Source organism: Lineus longissimus, chromosome 8 (assembly GCF_910592395.1).
Source record: "Lineus longissimus chromosome 8, tnLinLong1.2, whole genome shotgun sequence".
NCBI classification, from domain to species: Eukaryota; Metazoa; Nemertea; class Pilidiophora; order Heteronemertea; family Lineidae; genus Lineus; species Lineus longissimus.
Genome location: NC_088315.1, coordinates 5,929,019 through 5,945,682, shown reverse-complemented (window position 1 = coordinate 5,945,682; position 16,664 = coordinate 5,929,019). Strand labels below are relative to the sequence as shown.

Genomic DNA, 16,664 nt, shown 5'->3' with positions numbered 1-16,664 from the left:
TGACTAGGCGGGTCAGTAGATGCCCGGAGCCTGGGGAAATAACCTACGTTAATTTATCTTGCCCGAGTATGATAGAAAACAAGCACTTGTTTTTAAAATTGCAAATTAAACTTTTTAAAACCTTTTTAACAACAGTCAAAAGAAAATAATTAAAAAGACACAGGCGAATTTACATTACGTCATCAATACTTAATCAGTGCGATTTTTGTGTCGATAAAATAATGAAGGTCTCCATTTGTAAATGAACTTACTCATTGGCAGGCTTTGCAACTGGGGAGGACCGCTTTCCAGGACTAAAGTCGCTATTATCAAGCCAGTCTTTGGTCATTTCATTATCCGTCACTTGATCCACGCGGCAGTCGTAAGCAGGCATACCAGCACCAATGCTGCACCGAGTACTCCAACGTTTCCTAGCGAACCAACATTGAACATCAAGAGTCCATTTCACCTCAAATTTATTGTGTGAGTGCCCTGTGCCACATGGGATGTAAGATACAGGCAAAGTTGAATTGAGATGGACTCGAGATCTCTTGTCGTGCGCTACCTATTTCTTTGAGTGCGTGCGTTCTAGGTATGCGCACGCGGCATACGCATGGTGCGGAACTGCTGCTGTACGGCGTTAGATTAGACGTGCGACCGGTATGGCATATGAAGAGTTGAGCCGTTATTAGAATTAAAGGTTGAAAGAGTTCCCAAAAAGAACGAAAAAATGTGTCCCACCATCAACAAAAACGCATGCGACATAGATAGAGAGAAATCACGCAGACGATATACAACTGAGACGAGGTCAGACCAGGCCAGGCCAGACACCATCACAAACATGGACAGAAAATCGAGACAGGTATCTAGTTCAGACAGACCAAAGGCGATTGAACAAGTTCCCAATTTTACGCTGGCAGCCTAACAGCAAAGCTACCGCGCATGGGAACAAGTTCGGCGTGGAAACTAATCGCTAGGAGCTAAACTATAGGTGTGTCAAGTGCGCATGTGCTTGCTGCGTACCTATTACCGTCCTTTTGCGAGAACATGTCCGCTGCGTCCGCGTCAGATCTTTTCACCGCATAGCCTGAACACGCCGGGTCTGTGCTGCCAGACAACATGCATATTTTGGACCTGAAAGAAGCAATTTTACATTATTATCGTTTACAAAAATCATGGAAACTTTAAGATAATGAGGTGAACAATATATTGAGTTAAATTGCATTCTTGTTAAAAGTGGGTCGAGTAAAAGGAGAAGCTTTCATCCCACTTAAGTCTGTTTTGTCAAAGGAGTTGGGCGAGTTCGATATCAGTTCCGCCGATATAGCTAGCGGATTCAATCAAGACCTGGTGGAATCATTCCATTTGGAGAAAGGGTCACTATAAATGGTGTTTAAAGCAGTGTATCAATGGATTCCGGAAAACGAACGAACAGGCTGCTGATCGCCAAGTTGAATCTTATTCTATTACACAGTTGACTTGACTGGGAATAATTGTGAACTGCCATATACCAAACGTAAAACCGCAAAAGTGGAACAAATTTGAAGATATGCTTGTATCTCTTTCCGTGATTTTGATAAAATTGCTCCAATGTTGGGAAATTATTCGAAAATGCATTGAAATCCTTGCGGGATCAGGGAGGCCTAAGAGGAGGTTCGACTTGTATAATCCGCGAGTGTCGTTCATATCAGCAAGACGACATCGCAGCCCGCTGTCTTCCAACATGATCCTTCGGGCTTTGAAAATGATGAGGACTACTCGGTTCCAAATCCTATCTCTATGACCAAGATAGATCTTGAATGAGAGGGGAAATGGATATGGAGAGGTATCAACCATAGAAACCACTATCCCATTGTTAAGGGTCTCGTTAGTATCCCCTAGAAGGATATTAAATCGTTGGTTTGAGAGTGTACCTTTATACTAATATTTCCGTTGTTTTGATTTGGTCACCTTATTTGTGTTGAGGTTCAATGGTTTTGACCAAAATGGCTCGGTCGTCTCCCAACAGAGTAAGGCGAATCATCTTTAACATTTTGAACAAGGTTGGGAGAACCGTATGCTGGTTTGGATCTTAATGATTACGAAACGTCCTGAGTGACAGCCAGGATTATCACACCATTAAAAAAATACCATTTATCCTACATGAATGTTTACTCACTGGACGTTTTCCAAATCATCATCTATTTCGCTCAGAACTGCTTTGACATTTCCTATTTCTGATCTTTTAGCTGTGAGTTCTTTGTGTTGCCTGCAATGAAATAAGCGAACAGGATATCAGACCAAATCAACAAAATACCTCTGATGATATTAGCCTCAAAGTCTTTAAAGATCTTCATTATCAAACAATCATCCTGTCCTTGAATGATAATCCGCGATTTTCATTTAGCTAATACCAAGAACAAATAACATCGTCTGCTTAACTGGTAATCGCTGGGCTTGGTTTTGATCGCTGGTCGCTGTGACCGCTGATTCTTGTCGCAGGCACAGCGCTGACCACTGTCACATTCTATCACGATAGCAGGTCGTAGCGGCGAAATCGCTCGTTGTGGGGCGATTTTAGCAAGAAGGCCGTTTGTTCTTTGTGTTGGGTATTGCCAGAAAACCTGTGTCGCAAATGCCAAGTCAAGTGCGATTTATCGACAAGAGAATGCACTTGTGTCGAACTATCCGACCAGCTTTTTCTCCAGCCTACGTAAGCTTCTTATGTGTAGTACATTAAGTATAAGCTATGTGAATCTTCATATCGCTGCTTTTGGTCTGCATTCTAAGAGCAATTTTTGTTTTCAGGGTAACGTATTGTCTCCAACGAAGCTTAAAACCAGAATAGCAAACATGGCACCTGACTATACAGTCCCCGGAAAATCTATCAATTCAGTATTTAAATTGAGAATTTGATACGAATGCTGATGAGGATTTTATCTCTCAACAATGCATCAAACGAATGATTATCTTAAAAGCGCATTCAGTTTCATTTTATAATTCTTGTGAGATTGCATAAGTAAATAAGCCATCGTAAATTATAGCGGTACCGCAATTACAGCACGGAAAGCACAATTCCGCAGCTTTCTCATTTAGATAAGATACTGACATACAGAATGTTTATGAGAGTCATAGCGGCAGTTCAGTATTAAGTATGTTCATGGTTGTTTCGCTGCAAAAGTGATACTGGAGGAGGCTTGGAGCTAATTCAAGTACATAATTGTAGATTTGCACTTTTTATGTGATGCTATCCTAACCTTTCCAATATATTGCTTACCCCCACTAGGCCGTTCGATGATTATTTAGAACCCCGACCCGACGAGGGTTTTCTATCCCCCATTAACACAAGGAACAAAGGGTTTCGAACAGACCTACCAGGGGATGTCGTTGGACGATGCCTCCTCCCCGCAGCTAGAATTATAGACAGAGTCTGCTTCACTGCATCAAATAATCATTGATTTAGCCTAAAATGTCAGGAATCCACTAGACGGGTGATAAGATGGTTAAGCCTCGAGTTACAGGTAGAATAATATTTGACCAATTCAAAGGACCGAGAAAGGACAGCAACTGCAGGATTCATTGATTTATTGTACGAATTACACGGTTACCAGAGAATGTGGATCAGGCAGAGGCAGAGCGGTACCAGGGGGGACATGTCCGTATTTCACCCAACAGTACACTTGGGCTACCATCACATGTAATGATAGGCATCGCAAATATGCGTCGTATCCAATAAAATATTTTTCGTAAAACCAAATATTTTCCTCATTAACCACGGAAGATGATAGGACAATTCGAAATTACGACGCGAAAGAATGGTACCCAATAAATACCAATGAAAGAGCATGAAGACGTACACTTTTAGTAAGTATGATAATGGGACCAATTCTGCCTTCTGTTTTGAGGACCATCTGAGATATGCAGAAGTTGCCTCGAAGATTTAAGAACTGGCAATTCGTAGCCACAAGCTGGAAAGCCTGTCAGAGGAGCAGTTTCTGATGGACTAACATGTACATCTAGTAACATTTTTAAGTGATTCCTTTGTCGGAGGAGAAATAAATGTCATCAAATAATAAATGATAAAAATCTCGTACCTTAATGCATCCGCTATTCTTGAGTCTTCAAAGGCAAGTGTGACGGCAAACAATCCGGCCAATAACACATATCTTAACTTTATCACGAACTCCTGCTGCATCCTGTCACTCGGCTTCTAACTTGTTACTCTGAAAATATAAAGATTTCAGACTGTTTGATACTGGTGCTCGCTGAGTTACTTTAACAACCAATGACAAAGCATAGCTTGATTGCCGACTAAGTGTTTATGCAAGTTGCGATTACATGTATGCAAATCTCTTGTCAAGATTCTGATGCTAAAGACTATCACTTAAGCAAAATCAACAGCCAAGAAATCGTCAGTTGATTATTGGAAAAGAGGAATTTGAAAAGAGATTTATACGGCAAGTCCTTTCTTCTAAACACATGATCTCATATTGTTGGTTGCATTATAAACTAACCCGTCAACAGTGGCAATTATAAAAGGGGCTGACCACCTATCAGTCAATGCCGTGGCAAACCGTTACTTTTTAGCAAGCCATTCAATGTCTATTAATTGGTTTTCTGGCTATACTGACACCAGTTTGAATGATGTTGCGCTGCTGATCGACGCGGCTACTGATAATTAGGGATGTGGAACATGATACCGTACTTGGCCGATATGCTATTTGGACCGGCCAGTATCTGCAGTTACTGGCGCTTGCATGGAGCAACGAAACTTAGAAATAATGCCAGGTTTTTGAGCCTTTGAAAAATAGCAACTAGCAACTGTATTCAACCGGTCCCGGTAGGACTTTTTTAGCAAAGGGAAAAACTCTTACAATCACAATCACCAAAACCATAGAAACGCTGCCTTCAAATTTAAGAAAAAGGAGATATATTTTACCGCCAAACCCTGTTACAGGCACACAACATACACATGTCATGTGCTATCCAACAATATACGACCCAAATTGGAAGCCAGTGCATACAGACCAGTACTAAAGGGAATCTTTAGGCAACAACTAGGGAGGCAAGATAAAGTTATCCAAAGTCGCCATTAGGGGTCTCTCCAATCTCTCAGTACGTCAAAATTAATCACGTTTGTACGAGGGATATATTTAGTGGTGAATCAAAATGACCATGTGTCCTTGCTGTCCATATAAGTCACCAACAGATGGCCAATTTAGCCCCCTGCTCCTGTCTATAGTACCCATTTAAGAATTACAGCATGTCCTTCCCTAATGTGTATGAATATCAGCTTTACAAACGCATTGATATCAAAATGTTAATCTCGAATTGTCACTTTAGTGTTGACCCTTGGTAAAGATACACAGGGTTATCGTAAACCTGGAGGAGCTTGTATTTACAGGTTACTCCATGGCAAATGTATACATGTATAAACTTTTCATTATAATGAAATGATTTCATCCCTCCACATAAAAACAAATAAAATATCAGAACTAGAAATACTTACTGGACAAACGTTATGGCTTGCGGCAAGGACTGCAAAGACTGTACCTGACTGTCTGAATAAAGGTAACCAAGCATATATATTGCAAAATTGAAATCGTGAGGCAACTAGATCATCCAAAACATTGGTAAGCACTCTCCACGACTAACACAATGTATGGACATTCAGAGCTCTCAAGTCGACTGTTGGTGCCCGAAATGTCAGTTTTGCAATTTGTAAGCTTTTATGGCTGACCCTTGATTAAAGTAAGAAAACACTGCTTTATAACATATGTCCAACAAAAGCAAAAACCCTAGCGATCCTGGAGGCCGTACGTTATAAAAAGAGGAAAACGAATGGCACATGTCCTGCCAACACTGAGCCAAACATTACTACAACATCCTAATGCGCTCATGTTCTGTCGCGCAAGATAAGTGGTAACTGTCAACTGCCATTGAAGATAACCAAGATCTCGGAAGTTCATTATCAAAAGTCAGGAGCGTATAACAATAGGCTACTCTGGTTAAACATGAATATTGTCGTTAGTTCCTTATTGATATTTGGTCTACAATTGATACTTGACATTTTGAAGACGTATTTTAATACAAGTGGTCATATATGTGTATGAATCATAGCCCTCTTGTGCTATTTTTCACTTCCCCAATTACGGCGGTTTTGGTCTAGCGTTGATAGAACACACTAGGCTATTTTCTATCAAAACATTTTTTTCAATAATATAGGCCTCATAGAAATCACACGGAACATCTGAGCATTTGAAAGCTTTGGTTATCACGTTACATCGTCATACATTGTCATAAAAAACGACCGCTTAATACGTATATGAAGATAATAATGACTCCATGCGTAAACATGGAGCGATGATAATCCAGAGACTATGGCGCTAACTCCGACTGGTTTCAGTAACAGCTTCATCACTGATATAGAGAGAGCACTGGTCAACATGACCAAAAAGATGAAAAAGGCAGTCACCATTGAAACTAGTCCGGCAGAACTTACGAGGCAAACTTGACGCTCAGTCAGCAACTTACCTAAATTCCCAAACTCCTCTGAATAGCTCCTACACCGATTAGCACCTGAGATTCAATTACTCCTGATAGTCGATACTGGAATATTTATATCAATTTGATGAGTTCTGAGGACCAATCAGGTTGACCCCTACCCACGTTCTGTGACCACAATAAACAATGAAAAATGGCATGAATGCAGAATTTGTCACGGACAGCATATTTGTGCCATGCACTCACCCTAAGATTACAGTATTGCAGTGCATTTCATTTGGTAAATGCACTGCAGAATCTATATGTAATTGTAAACAGGTTGACTTGAACCACAACTCTTTATGTCCAGTTTACCCTAAGTCCGACCAGACGACCAGTGCATTTTGCAGGGGAGCAGAAAAAATGCCCTGAAAAAATCTGTCAACTGTGCTGGAAGAAATATCAGAATCGGACGTTTCAATTTCAATCTGAATTGAACTATTTTTGCGTACGTTTCGTGATGGTCAACGAGCATCAACATGCAAGCAATTCTGGTGGCAAAACGACCCCTAAGAGATTTATAAGTTTTGCAAACAAATCCTTACTCAATGTTAGTCCATCCTTTTGATAACAAGATAGTGCGTCACAATATCAACATTGATATTTAGCTACAAATTACCGAGCAGTCGGAAGTTTAATAACAATTCCTGCTGCAATCAAATGGGACGTAATATGTCTCATTCCTACGTACACTCCCCACAAATCAAAATACGAGTAATACCAATTCTGAGAAGGGGTGTTTTGACACTTATTCAATGACGTACGATAACACGAAATAAAGCAAACCACAGATAATATGGAGCTGGGTTTTCCAAGTTTGCAAGTTTTCTACCCGAAACTCACTTCCTCCTTGCAGCCACTCCTTATTAAACCAAAATTCAAACCTTGCTATTTTAGATTGTCCGAGGCTGGACAAAAATGTTGGTCTTTAAGACAAACTTGTTGATAGTGATGATACATGTATTACAACGGCCGGCGCGTGTCACCACCGACAATGCCGGTCGTCTTGTCCTGTCAGCAGTGATCCGCTCAACATAAGACTAAAAACATAAGCTCCAGATGTGCGTTAAGCCAGGGGAAAATGCCAGATGCTGCGGCCACTCCCAGACCAAGTGGCACTTCTTCTAGGCTGGTGAGGTGAGCCAAAATGATACCAAGACGTATTGCTGGCTTCCGTCTTCAGATAATATCACCACACGGAAAAACATCAACATGACACCATATCAAGACCAGAAGTTAGGATAAGTGATCTCTTTTAGCCTCACTACTATTCCATATGTCTCAGGTTTCAACTAATGGCATACCTTCAGGCTGGATATTTCTTTACTTCTCAAATCTCCCACGTTTAACCTTTTTCGCGTCGGAAGTCATCACATTCAGTCCTACTGGAAAAATACTATACTACCTTTAACATTAATTTTTTTAGATTTGTCGCCTTTTTCTCGACTGAGCATGATTACATGTTCCGGCCTCAACATTTTTGTCTTGGGAAATCCAGCCAACGATTTTCGTTAAAACGCTAAGGAATGATAGATCAACCACCTCTGCTGGGGGATAATGGAACATGCAAATAGATCAATTCTTTGTTCATTTGTCGCTATATGTCATCATGTGTGATCTCCGATACGAGTATTTGCCCATTTTATACTCTTCTTTGCATATCTATAGGCAAATGTAACCTTAGCGATTATAGTCCTATATTTGTCGTATTCTTGCTTTAGGTATTTAAAAGAACAAATTTGAAAATTCCCATGAAATCTGCTCGCGTTCACGAAACGTTTTTGAGAGAGAAAATTCAGTCGTTTTCTGTACCACCAGTGAGCAACAGACCTTTGCAAACGTCGATCTCGTTGACCTTTCTCCCACAACGTCGAAAGAGAAACATACCTACATCAACGTGCTGTAGAAGTTTTTCCATCCCACCTTTAGGTGTGTCCCTTTCTGCAGTTGTTAATCCTTAAATGACATAACGTTGACTTTGCTCTAAGGCCGAGATCAAAGGAAGACCACGGCCGTTAGAAGTCGAAACTGAGAAGGTGATAAGAGGGAGCAGAGTACTCAATATGAGACGTGCTATTACACAGACAAAAAACCATGGCAGACGACCCCAAGTCATAGCCAGTTGCACATATAAAGCAGAATGATCGGTCAGCGAATTTGTTTTTCCCAGTCGACTCTGATACGGAGATTTTAGCTCTATCACATACATGTAAATGCTAAGTATGTCGACTGCGGAAAAAAATTCTCGCGACCGGGCACCGATGAGGATATTTGTGCCTGATCTAACTATCTTTAAGTACACCTGTATCATCGACAAACATGATAAACATTTAGGTTGACTCTGTTTTCAACGTTATTTTGTTTACAACTGCTGCTGCCAAAGGAAAGACGATTTTGCTTCAGAAGTCGCTAACAAGTACAAAAAAAGATTGCTCCACGTGAGAAATACTCGTTATGAAATGTAACGTGTTTTTGTCATAATCCTTTTTTAAGCATAGCAAATGCCCCAAGGCAATATTGATACTGACCAGCTGTTTTTTAACGAAGAAACTCCAGTTTAAGTTCTCTAAGTTTCGTCTACCCATCGCTTTGGGGACGCGGGAAAACAGATTACCGCGTACTTGTCGTTTCCCCATTGTCAAGTCATCGCTGATGCCGACAATCTCACCCTGGAGAATCTATTCCACAGATAATGCACTGATTACAATGTGGATCTAAGATATGGGCAACAATCAAAAACATTACACCGGCTTATTTGGATACTTTCTGCTCGCCCGATAGGGATAGAGATCTTCTTTCAATAGACTTGACGAATAGTAAGGCGTGCCCTTCCGGAACCAATGATCCCTTGCGTATTTCGAGCAGTAGAAAAGATATACACGCGTCGTATAGATCTATGTTTTGCCGTGACAGATAATGGTAATGGTATGTTTAAAGAAGCCTTATCTTCTTTTTAATAGTGTGCAACTGAACATATATATTGAGTGAGGCTGTAATACTGGAGCGAAAAACGCTGAACTATACAATGTATCTATAGCACGATCCGTGACCTTACACCTTACTTCTCGTGAGCCTTTTCAGGTGAAACTAAATGGGGTACGGCCGAGCGTTTTCGAAAACACACTGGATAAAGAATCAATTGCAGATTTGTTTAACCATCGTATCTGGCCGATGTTAGCACGGATCTGCACACAGAGAATAATTCACGATGTGATATTCACTTTAACGTGCGTTTGCCTGCCAAAGCTACGCCTAATGAGTTACAATGACAGCATCTAATTGCCACATAAATAAATAATTGACGCAAATATCGGGTCATATTTGTTACCATTAAATAGCTGTTCAGGTGCTCGACGATGTATTTGAGACTTGCCATGTTGTAATTGTTCTGTAATTCAATATAAATAAGACGGGCGTGATATTATGTTGGTGGGCGATCTGGATCCCATACAATGCAACATAGTATTCCGACCACACAGAAAAGAGGAAAATTAATAAAAATGGAAACAGCATCTGTTGACGTCTGTTAACACCATTTTGTACTTCATATGAAATTGAGGTACCAGTTGATTGCTACGAATACATTTTATTTTATTTTGCAAAGCATTTACTAGTAAGCGATCGAGAAGCCGCAACAGCAGACTATACAGAGAAAACTAAGATACATATTCGCATGAGAAAGAAGAAAGAAGAAAAAACTGATTGCAATAAAAACACTTCATCTGGTATTGACGTTTAGATATTTGTCTCAAGGGTATTTTGTCTGCGCGGTTTTGGATTGCCAGACTAGAGTGAAATATTAGCGAGGATTCAAGAAACTCAGCCTGGATTAGATGTTGCCACAATCTTCTATAAAAGCAGTTAAGATCTGTCATCAAATCACAATCACTCTTCAAAACCAAACATGATTCGGAAAAAATAATCACGGCTAATTGCCAGCGTTTTTGGTCGAAAATAAAAAAATGGGGAATGGTTTTAATGATCACTTTAATACAAAATCGATTAATGCTGCCAATAATCATCATTAGTTTGTTTGATGTAATATCATCATTATAATATTGAAAATATCAGCGCTGACACGAACTATGATCCTCAGGTTCAGGTTCTGAAGACATCAAATGGCCATGTCACATGAAAATATGCTTGGCTTCCTCTGCCAGAGTTTTAAACATATATATTACATCAGATAGACTATCCTACATAACACGCCAATGGACAGGTCCAACAAAACATGAGTATCGCATTCTTGTGACCCAAACACCGATATCTCTGTCAGGTACACATCGGCGCAAGAATCGTACCTTTTGAAGCGCGTCTGTTGGTGAATGCTTTGGGTTGCATCGCCCGGAGGGGTCTACCTCAATTCTTGCGCCGAGATATCGAGTTGAGGTACAGACCAAATAGGCAATTTCATGGTTAGTGACTCCATGGCCAGAGGTGGTGGCCGATATTGCTTCATCATGGGTCGGGAGAGTGGCAATGGTGTCGCGCAAGATTTAGAAAATTGCGTAAGGAGATCATGTTAGCAAGTTATCGGTTAATGTCCTGCGATAAATCTGTCTTCTAAAGTGTTGATATGAAATAGTAAAATAAGTGTTGATATGGTACTAAATGTACAGTTATGGAACTAGAGTCTCGCGATCAAAAGTTATTCCGATATGTCACAGGTGTTGTCTGATATCTATTTATTCGTCATCCGAAATACAACGTAAAGGAGCCATTGCCTAGATTACAGGATCATCATGCGCTGTTACCGTATTCTAATTATGAAATGAAAGTAATAAAACTGATATGAATGGATGTCTCTCATATTCCTTCGCACTAACCTTACGTATCACCAGTGCGTTCAAACATCGAAAACACCTTTATTTCACAAATGGAAGTGTTATTGACAACAACCTAACGGGGCTTCAGCAAAGGTTTCCCAATCGACAATCTTTGCCGAGAACACACGCCCAGAGCAAGCACACACAAGTAGGTGATGTGGTCACAATGCCGCGGAATAGGAAAAAGTATCATGGTCACTTTGGGAGCTGGGGGAGAGCAGGCATCACTCGAGAACAAAACAAATTTCCGCCTCTCTGCGTGCACGATTACCAGTTAGATGGATCGGTTTCCGTTTTCTCGTTCTATTCCCGATGCATCCCGACATATTCTACAAAATAAAACATGGTGAAAAGAATTCGAGGCATTCATGCCCAAAGGAGCACTGGCAGTTACATTACTACCGAATGGAAAATCATGACCCGGAGTAACACAAGGTCCACACTCGTCTCATCAGCTGGTCACCTTGGGACCAGTTTCTCAGCTATGAAACCCGAATCCTTTTTTCCTAACAAACAAAGATTATATCTGATACGAATGGGAAGAGAAACAGGTACGCATACTCCCTTGACCTTGATACTGGTATGGTAAAGTCCCAGAAGAATTGCGTTCTCGAAAGGTATCCTGTTCATCACTGGACACAACTGAGTCTTAACAATTTGGTTCGAGCAAATTCGACCGCTTAGGTCCTTGGTAATCCTTGACGATATCATTTCTGGTTTGTTAAATAAAGTACAATCTGGGGGACTGAGCAGTTAAAAGGTTTCGGAATTTTCACAGAGATCACGAGAAAGGTAGCATGGTGACTGAGGAAAACATGTTCGAGTTCGATCATACTGTGAATTTGCTTTTTTTCGCGATGTGCCCCTTCCTTGCATACTTGTTACCTACATCGATGATTCAAGCTCCTCGTTCATGTCACCTCGTCCACGCGTCACACATCACACGTTTAGTACGCACCCTCCTCGCAGGCAGTACAAGTCAATATGAGGAAGTGATCAAAACTGTTTCAATGAGTTTGCCTCCGTCAACCATGTTACTCATGGAAATAGCAATTTCCGTTGACTATATGGCGTGTAATGTGGCCCTCACAGGGATGCAAGTTTCTTAACCCATTAAAAAGCATCGCATCACCATATTAGTTCATGAACGAAATTGATATCAATATGCGCAAAAAATACACCATTTGATAGGACCTTAGGAGTCAACCAAGTGCTGATTACTCAAAGATAAGACAAGCTGTCTCAGGAACAGGTCAGGGTCAACAGGGCGATTCTGGTCGTGAGGTGCACTGTAACAGCAGCATGAACCACACGAAATGGGTCATTACGACAAGTGGCTTTTTGTGCTATTGGTCATGTCATCGTTAGCCCACATCATAATATTGCTTGCTATTTTGTGTTCAGCGTTTCGTCTGCGTGTACAATGGGTGTATACCCATTTGTACCATCAGTTGAAACTGTCATTCTCGTCATGTTCGTCGATCCCATAATCGCTTCGAACATGTACGTATAATCAGCTCTTTTCTTCTATTTCAATTTGCTCCAGCGCGAAATACCGGAAAGGCCTCTAGTCTATTTCATCGGGATAGATGGCTATTACGTAGCAATTCTCACACTTCTGATAGGTGTAGCCAGTAGTTAAAGATGGGTTTGAGGTGATTCTCTTCATAAGTATATACATGTTCTTATTGAGTGTCTCTTGATGGCAATCTTTATGAGTAACTCTTATCTTGATGGCTTGAATTCGTTTCTAAATAATTCATCATTATTTCGGTTATTCCCTCTTTGCTGGCTGGTATCATATTGTTTGTGCATGCATGTTGTAACGACTGTATCGCTAATGCATATCTGCAAGGACTGCCAGGTGTTGTTTTACGTCAAGGCTTAGAATGTTATTCATACAAAGCAAATTTTTGCAAAAACAAATGAAGCAGAAAAATTTATCAGACCAATAAAAAGGTAAGCAGGATTTCGATAATGATTCTATGTTTGGCTTCAGAGTTCTCATGTCACTCATCATATAGACCCATTGCAAAATTCTCATTAGCGCTATTTTACTATAATTGCAGTCGCAATTGCTTTTCTATCAAATGACATGTCTCGTGACTCCGACCTACCCTCTTGGGTATCCTTACGCTACGCAGTTGTACACTCGTGAGGGAAAGTTGATACGGATAACCCCAGCGGACACTACTGAATAAAGAACTGAACTAAACTTACTTTGATAGCTGTAATTCACAGTTTACGGTAACAAGGCAACCTTCGGTATCACTTGCATTATTCATCTATCAGAAATCGTCTTTTATCGTCTTTTTTGAGTATCATTCTTTTTTAAGTATCATTCCATCCACCTCGAACGAGCGAGGTGTTGTTTTGGGTATCTTCGTCTCCGAGTTGTCGAACAGTCCGTAAAGCACGACCATACGGAGCGATTCAACGGGATCATTACTCACGTTACCCTTATAGCCCCGTCGGATAATATGGTCGATTGCTCACCTTAAAATCATTTGTTTATATCTCAACAGGAGTAGAAACTAATATCTGCATAGAGAGTTATATCGGTTTGGAGCGTATCGGATTGGTCTGGGTGCCATTTCCCTCTAAACCTCCCAACTGTCCCTTAAGCGCGGTCAGGGTATCCTTCTTCTGGATCATTACCCGTAGAGCCCGATCGGATAATGGGGTCGATTGCCAACCTTCACATCGATATAGATCTGATCGGATAAATGAGGCATACCCGTGTTGATCATCACAAAACGAAATCACATGACCCCGGGATGCGATCCCTCAGGTTTGGAGGACTTGTCACCTGTGTATTGTTGGTAAGGAAATAGACAAATTATGATCGTGGATTTCCTCCCGACCGGCCATCGCAAAATGCTATAACCTCCTGATACATGAGATTGCAACTACTCCGGACTACGAAGTACGAACTAGGAAGGTTTTCGTGTCACAAAGTCCTGTGCTAATTTATTCTTGCGACTCTCGTAGATCATCTTCTTAATCGAACGAGGAATCGGAAGTATTTTCCAAAAAAACGATAACAAATTCCGTCGGCTTCTTTCTACAAACACAGTTTGATCATGCCCATTTCTACCGGTAAAACTTTTAAAAGAATAAACTGCATTTGATACGAATGCTCATCTAAAATGACTTGTAGTGTGATACGTGAGTTACGATAAGGTTGAGTTTGATTTACCATTTAAATGCTGGACGGTGTGTACCATATGTTGATCTAAAAGGTTGGACTGAGGCTGCTTGAATTTTATCGCTGTGTTAATGATCACCTTTAGACGTGCGGTGTGATAACAATGGTCTTCTTCGACACTTCGAGTAGAAATAAAGCTCATTACAAAAATGTGTTCTCATTACAGAATACATTTATTTCCTGTCTATATCCATTCATCCTCTACTTCGTATGTTTTGTAATAGAACTTGAGATACTGACTCACTACAAGTCACGCTATAAAATGTACATTTCTACTGCATGTCCTGACCAAACGCTTAGGAATAAAGGTTTTTAGCTTCTAAAAAACCGATACAAATACCAGTATGCACGCTATAGGTTTACTGCGAAATGAAAAACCGCTTTTTGTTGTTGAGATTTGAAAAACCTTCAGAGTTTACAAAAAATTTCATTGAAAAAAAATCACCATGGGAGTGCAAATGCGATTTAAAGTGTTTTCAAGCTAAAAAAAAACCCTTTTAAATCCCACACCCAAGTTCTCCCTTTAAATCACAGCGAGCTAGATCAATACGATAAACTATCCCAGCCATTTTACTACAGGAAAGAGGCAAATAGGCACATTATCCTCCTGGTCCACCATGTAGCCTTTTATTCAACTTTTTATGCGATATCTAACCAATGACTGGCCATCCTGTGTGTCGCCAAAATTTCTATCATTGGGCAAAAAATAGTTCTTCAACCGTATTCTGAATAAAGTATCTAAAGAACTAGCATACACTCGACCATTGATTTCTGTCTTCTACGACTGTATCACATTTCGATTGATAGCAAGACTTTCAAGTAATCAACAAAACCTTATGGCAAGGTGATTTCGACCATATAGACAGTAAAGCTGGTGAATTCACTCGAGCCTCTCATTCCTCTCTCAAATTACAATCCCCAGGTTTCCCATTAAAGGTTCGAAACAAGTCATCATCTAGTCACGGCGAGGCTGTATAAAGGACATGAGTAATGGTATCGCCTGATGATTGATTGTTAGATAAAAATCATATTATGGTCCGTCACACTTTGCAAATAGCAGAGGAGAGGAACGTTTGCTTGATGAAGTGGCAACTCGGGACGGAACTTTGGGATTTAGCCCTGCGTTATGGACACAAGAAAGAGACCGCTGTAAATAATATCCTTTTGGGTTTAAATTCCGGTCTTTCACCAGACATACATGTAGACATGACGTATATAATGGTGTACTGAAAACAGCTACATTTTCGCGGGCATTTTTCACGGATTTTGCGATTCGCGAAAATAAAATCGCATGGCGTACATGTACATGTACATGCTGATTATAAATGCGTTTTGCTCTTCGATTATTATAACGCTAAAAGATTTAACGAAGATGGACAAGCGACCAAGTTACATAGTTAATATCGACCCCTTAGAAGGACTCGGCTCGACCTCAAGACCTCCCAGTCACATGTCCTGAAACTCTAAGAACTACACCTCCGCTAAAGTAGCTGCTGATCATAAATGCGTTTTGCGCATCGAGGCTAATAAAATCAACGAATGACATGTACCAATTGACATCTCTTATCGACCAAATTAACGGAAGTTAATTTGTACTCAGGAGCTGCATAATAACATGCCAAACATTAATCAGCCTACCGCAAAGGACGCTTTACTTAGAACAAAATATCATTTGGCGAATTCATTAGACGACGTGGGGTGTAGTACTAAATAAATATAATAATTAGTTCTCGATATGTGGGATGTTTGATCGTGGGTTGAACTATGCCCTTATTGAGGAAAAATAAACGGCTGACGTCACGTATTGTTCACATATGGCTAAATGTGACAGAGGACCGCGGGGGGGGGGGTTAAAACAGCATGAGAGGGAGTCGTTAGGTCAGTTTGGAAGATAGTTGACTATAAACTAATTTCAGGTGGCTGTGCCAACGTTTTATTACTCCTATAGCTCAATGCTCCGGCCCCTTCAACAAAACGAGGTCATGACTTAACAATAATATTGCTTATTGAGAAACTATCTGTTTTTTGCTAGAGCGGATTCTACCTACTAATTTCGGATACAATGATATTACAACTATCAGTCTCTTGGCATTAACTACCAAAGAGCAGCAGTTCTGTGAGTTGGAGCG

At 40.5% G+C, this 16,664-nt stretch overlaps 1 protein-coding gene across 6 annotated transcripts in view; it reads right to left on the bottom strand.

Moving 5' to 3' along the window:
• The window catches only part of LOC135492019 (uncharacterized), a 29,011-nt gene that overhangs the window by 3,416 nt on the left and 8,931 nt on the right, over nt 1-16,664 (bottom strand). The window contains exons 1-5 of one of the 6 annotated variants that reach the window (XM_064778096.1): nt 5,779-5,833; nt 5,468-5,519; nt 4,053-4,181; nt 2,138-2,227; nt 252-410 (exon numbers count right to left, since the gene is read on the bottom strand). In XM_064778096.1, the coding sequence (XP_064634166.1) occupies nt 252-410; nt 2,138-2,227; nt 4,053-4,153 (350 nt within the window). In that variant the 5' untranslated portion in view covers nt 4,154-4,181; nt 5,468-5,519; nt 5,779-5,833. Of the gene's footprint in view, nt 1-251; nt 411-1,002; nt 1,114-2,137; nt 2,228-4,052; nt 4,182-5,467; nt 5,520-5,698; nt 5,834-6,492; nt 6,586-16,664 lie in introns of those variants that run through there. The other 5 variants (XM_064778095.1, XM_064778097.1, XM_064778098.1 and 2 more) reach the window with 5 other exon arrangements.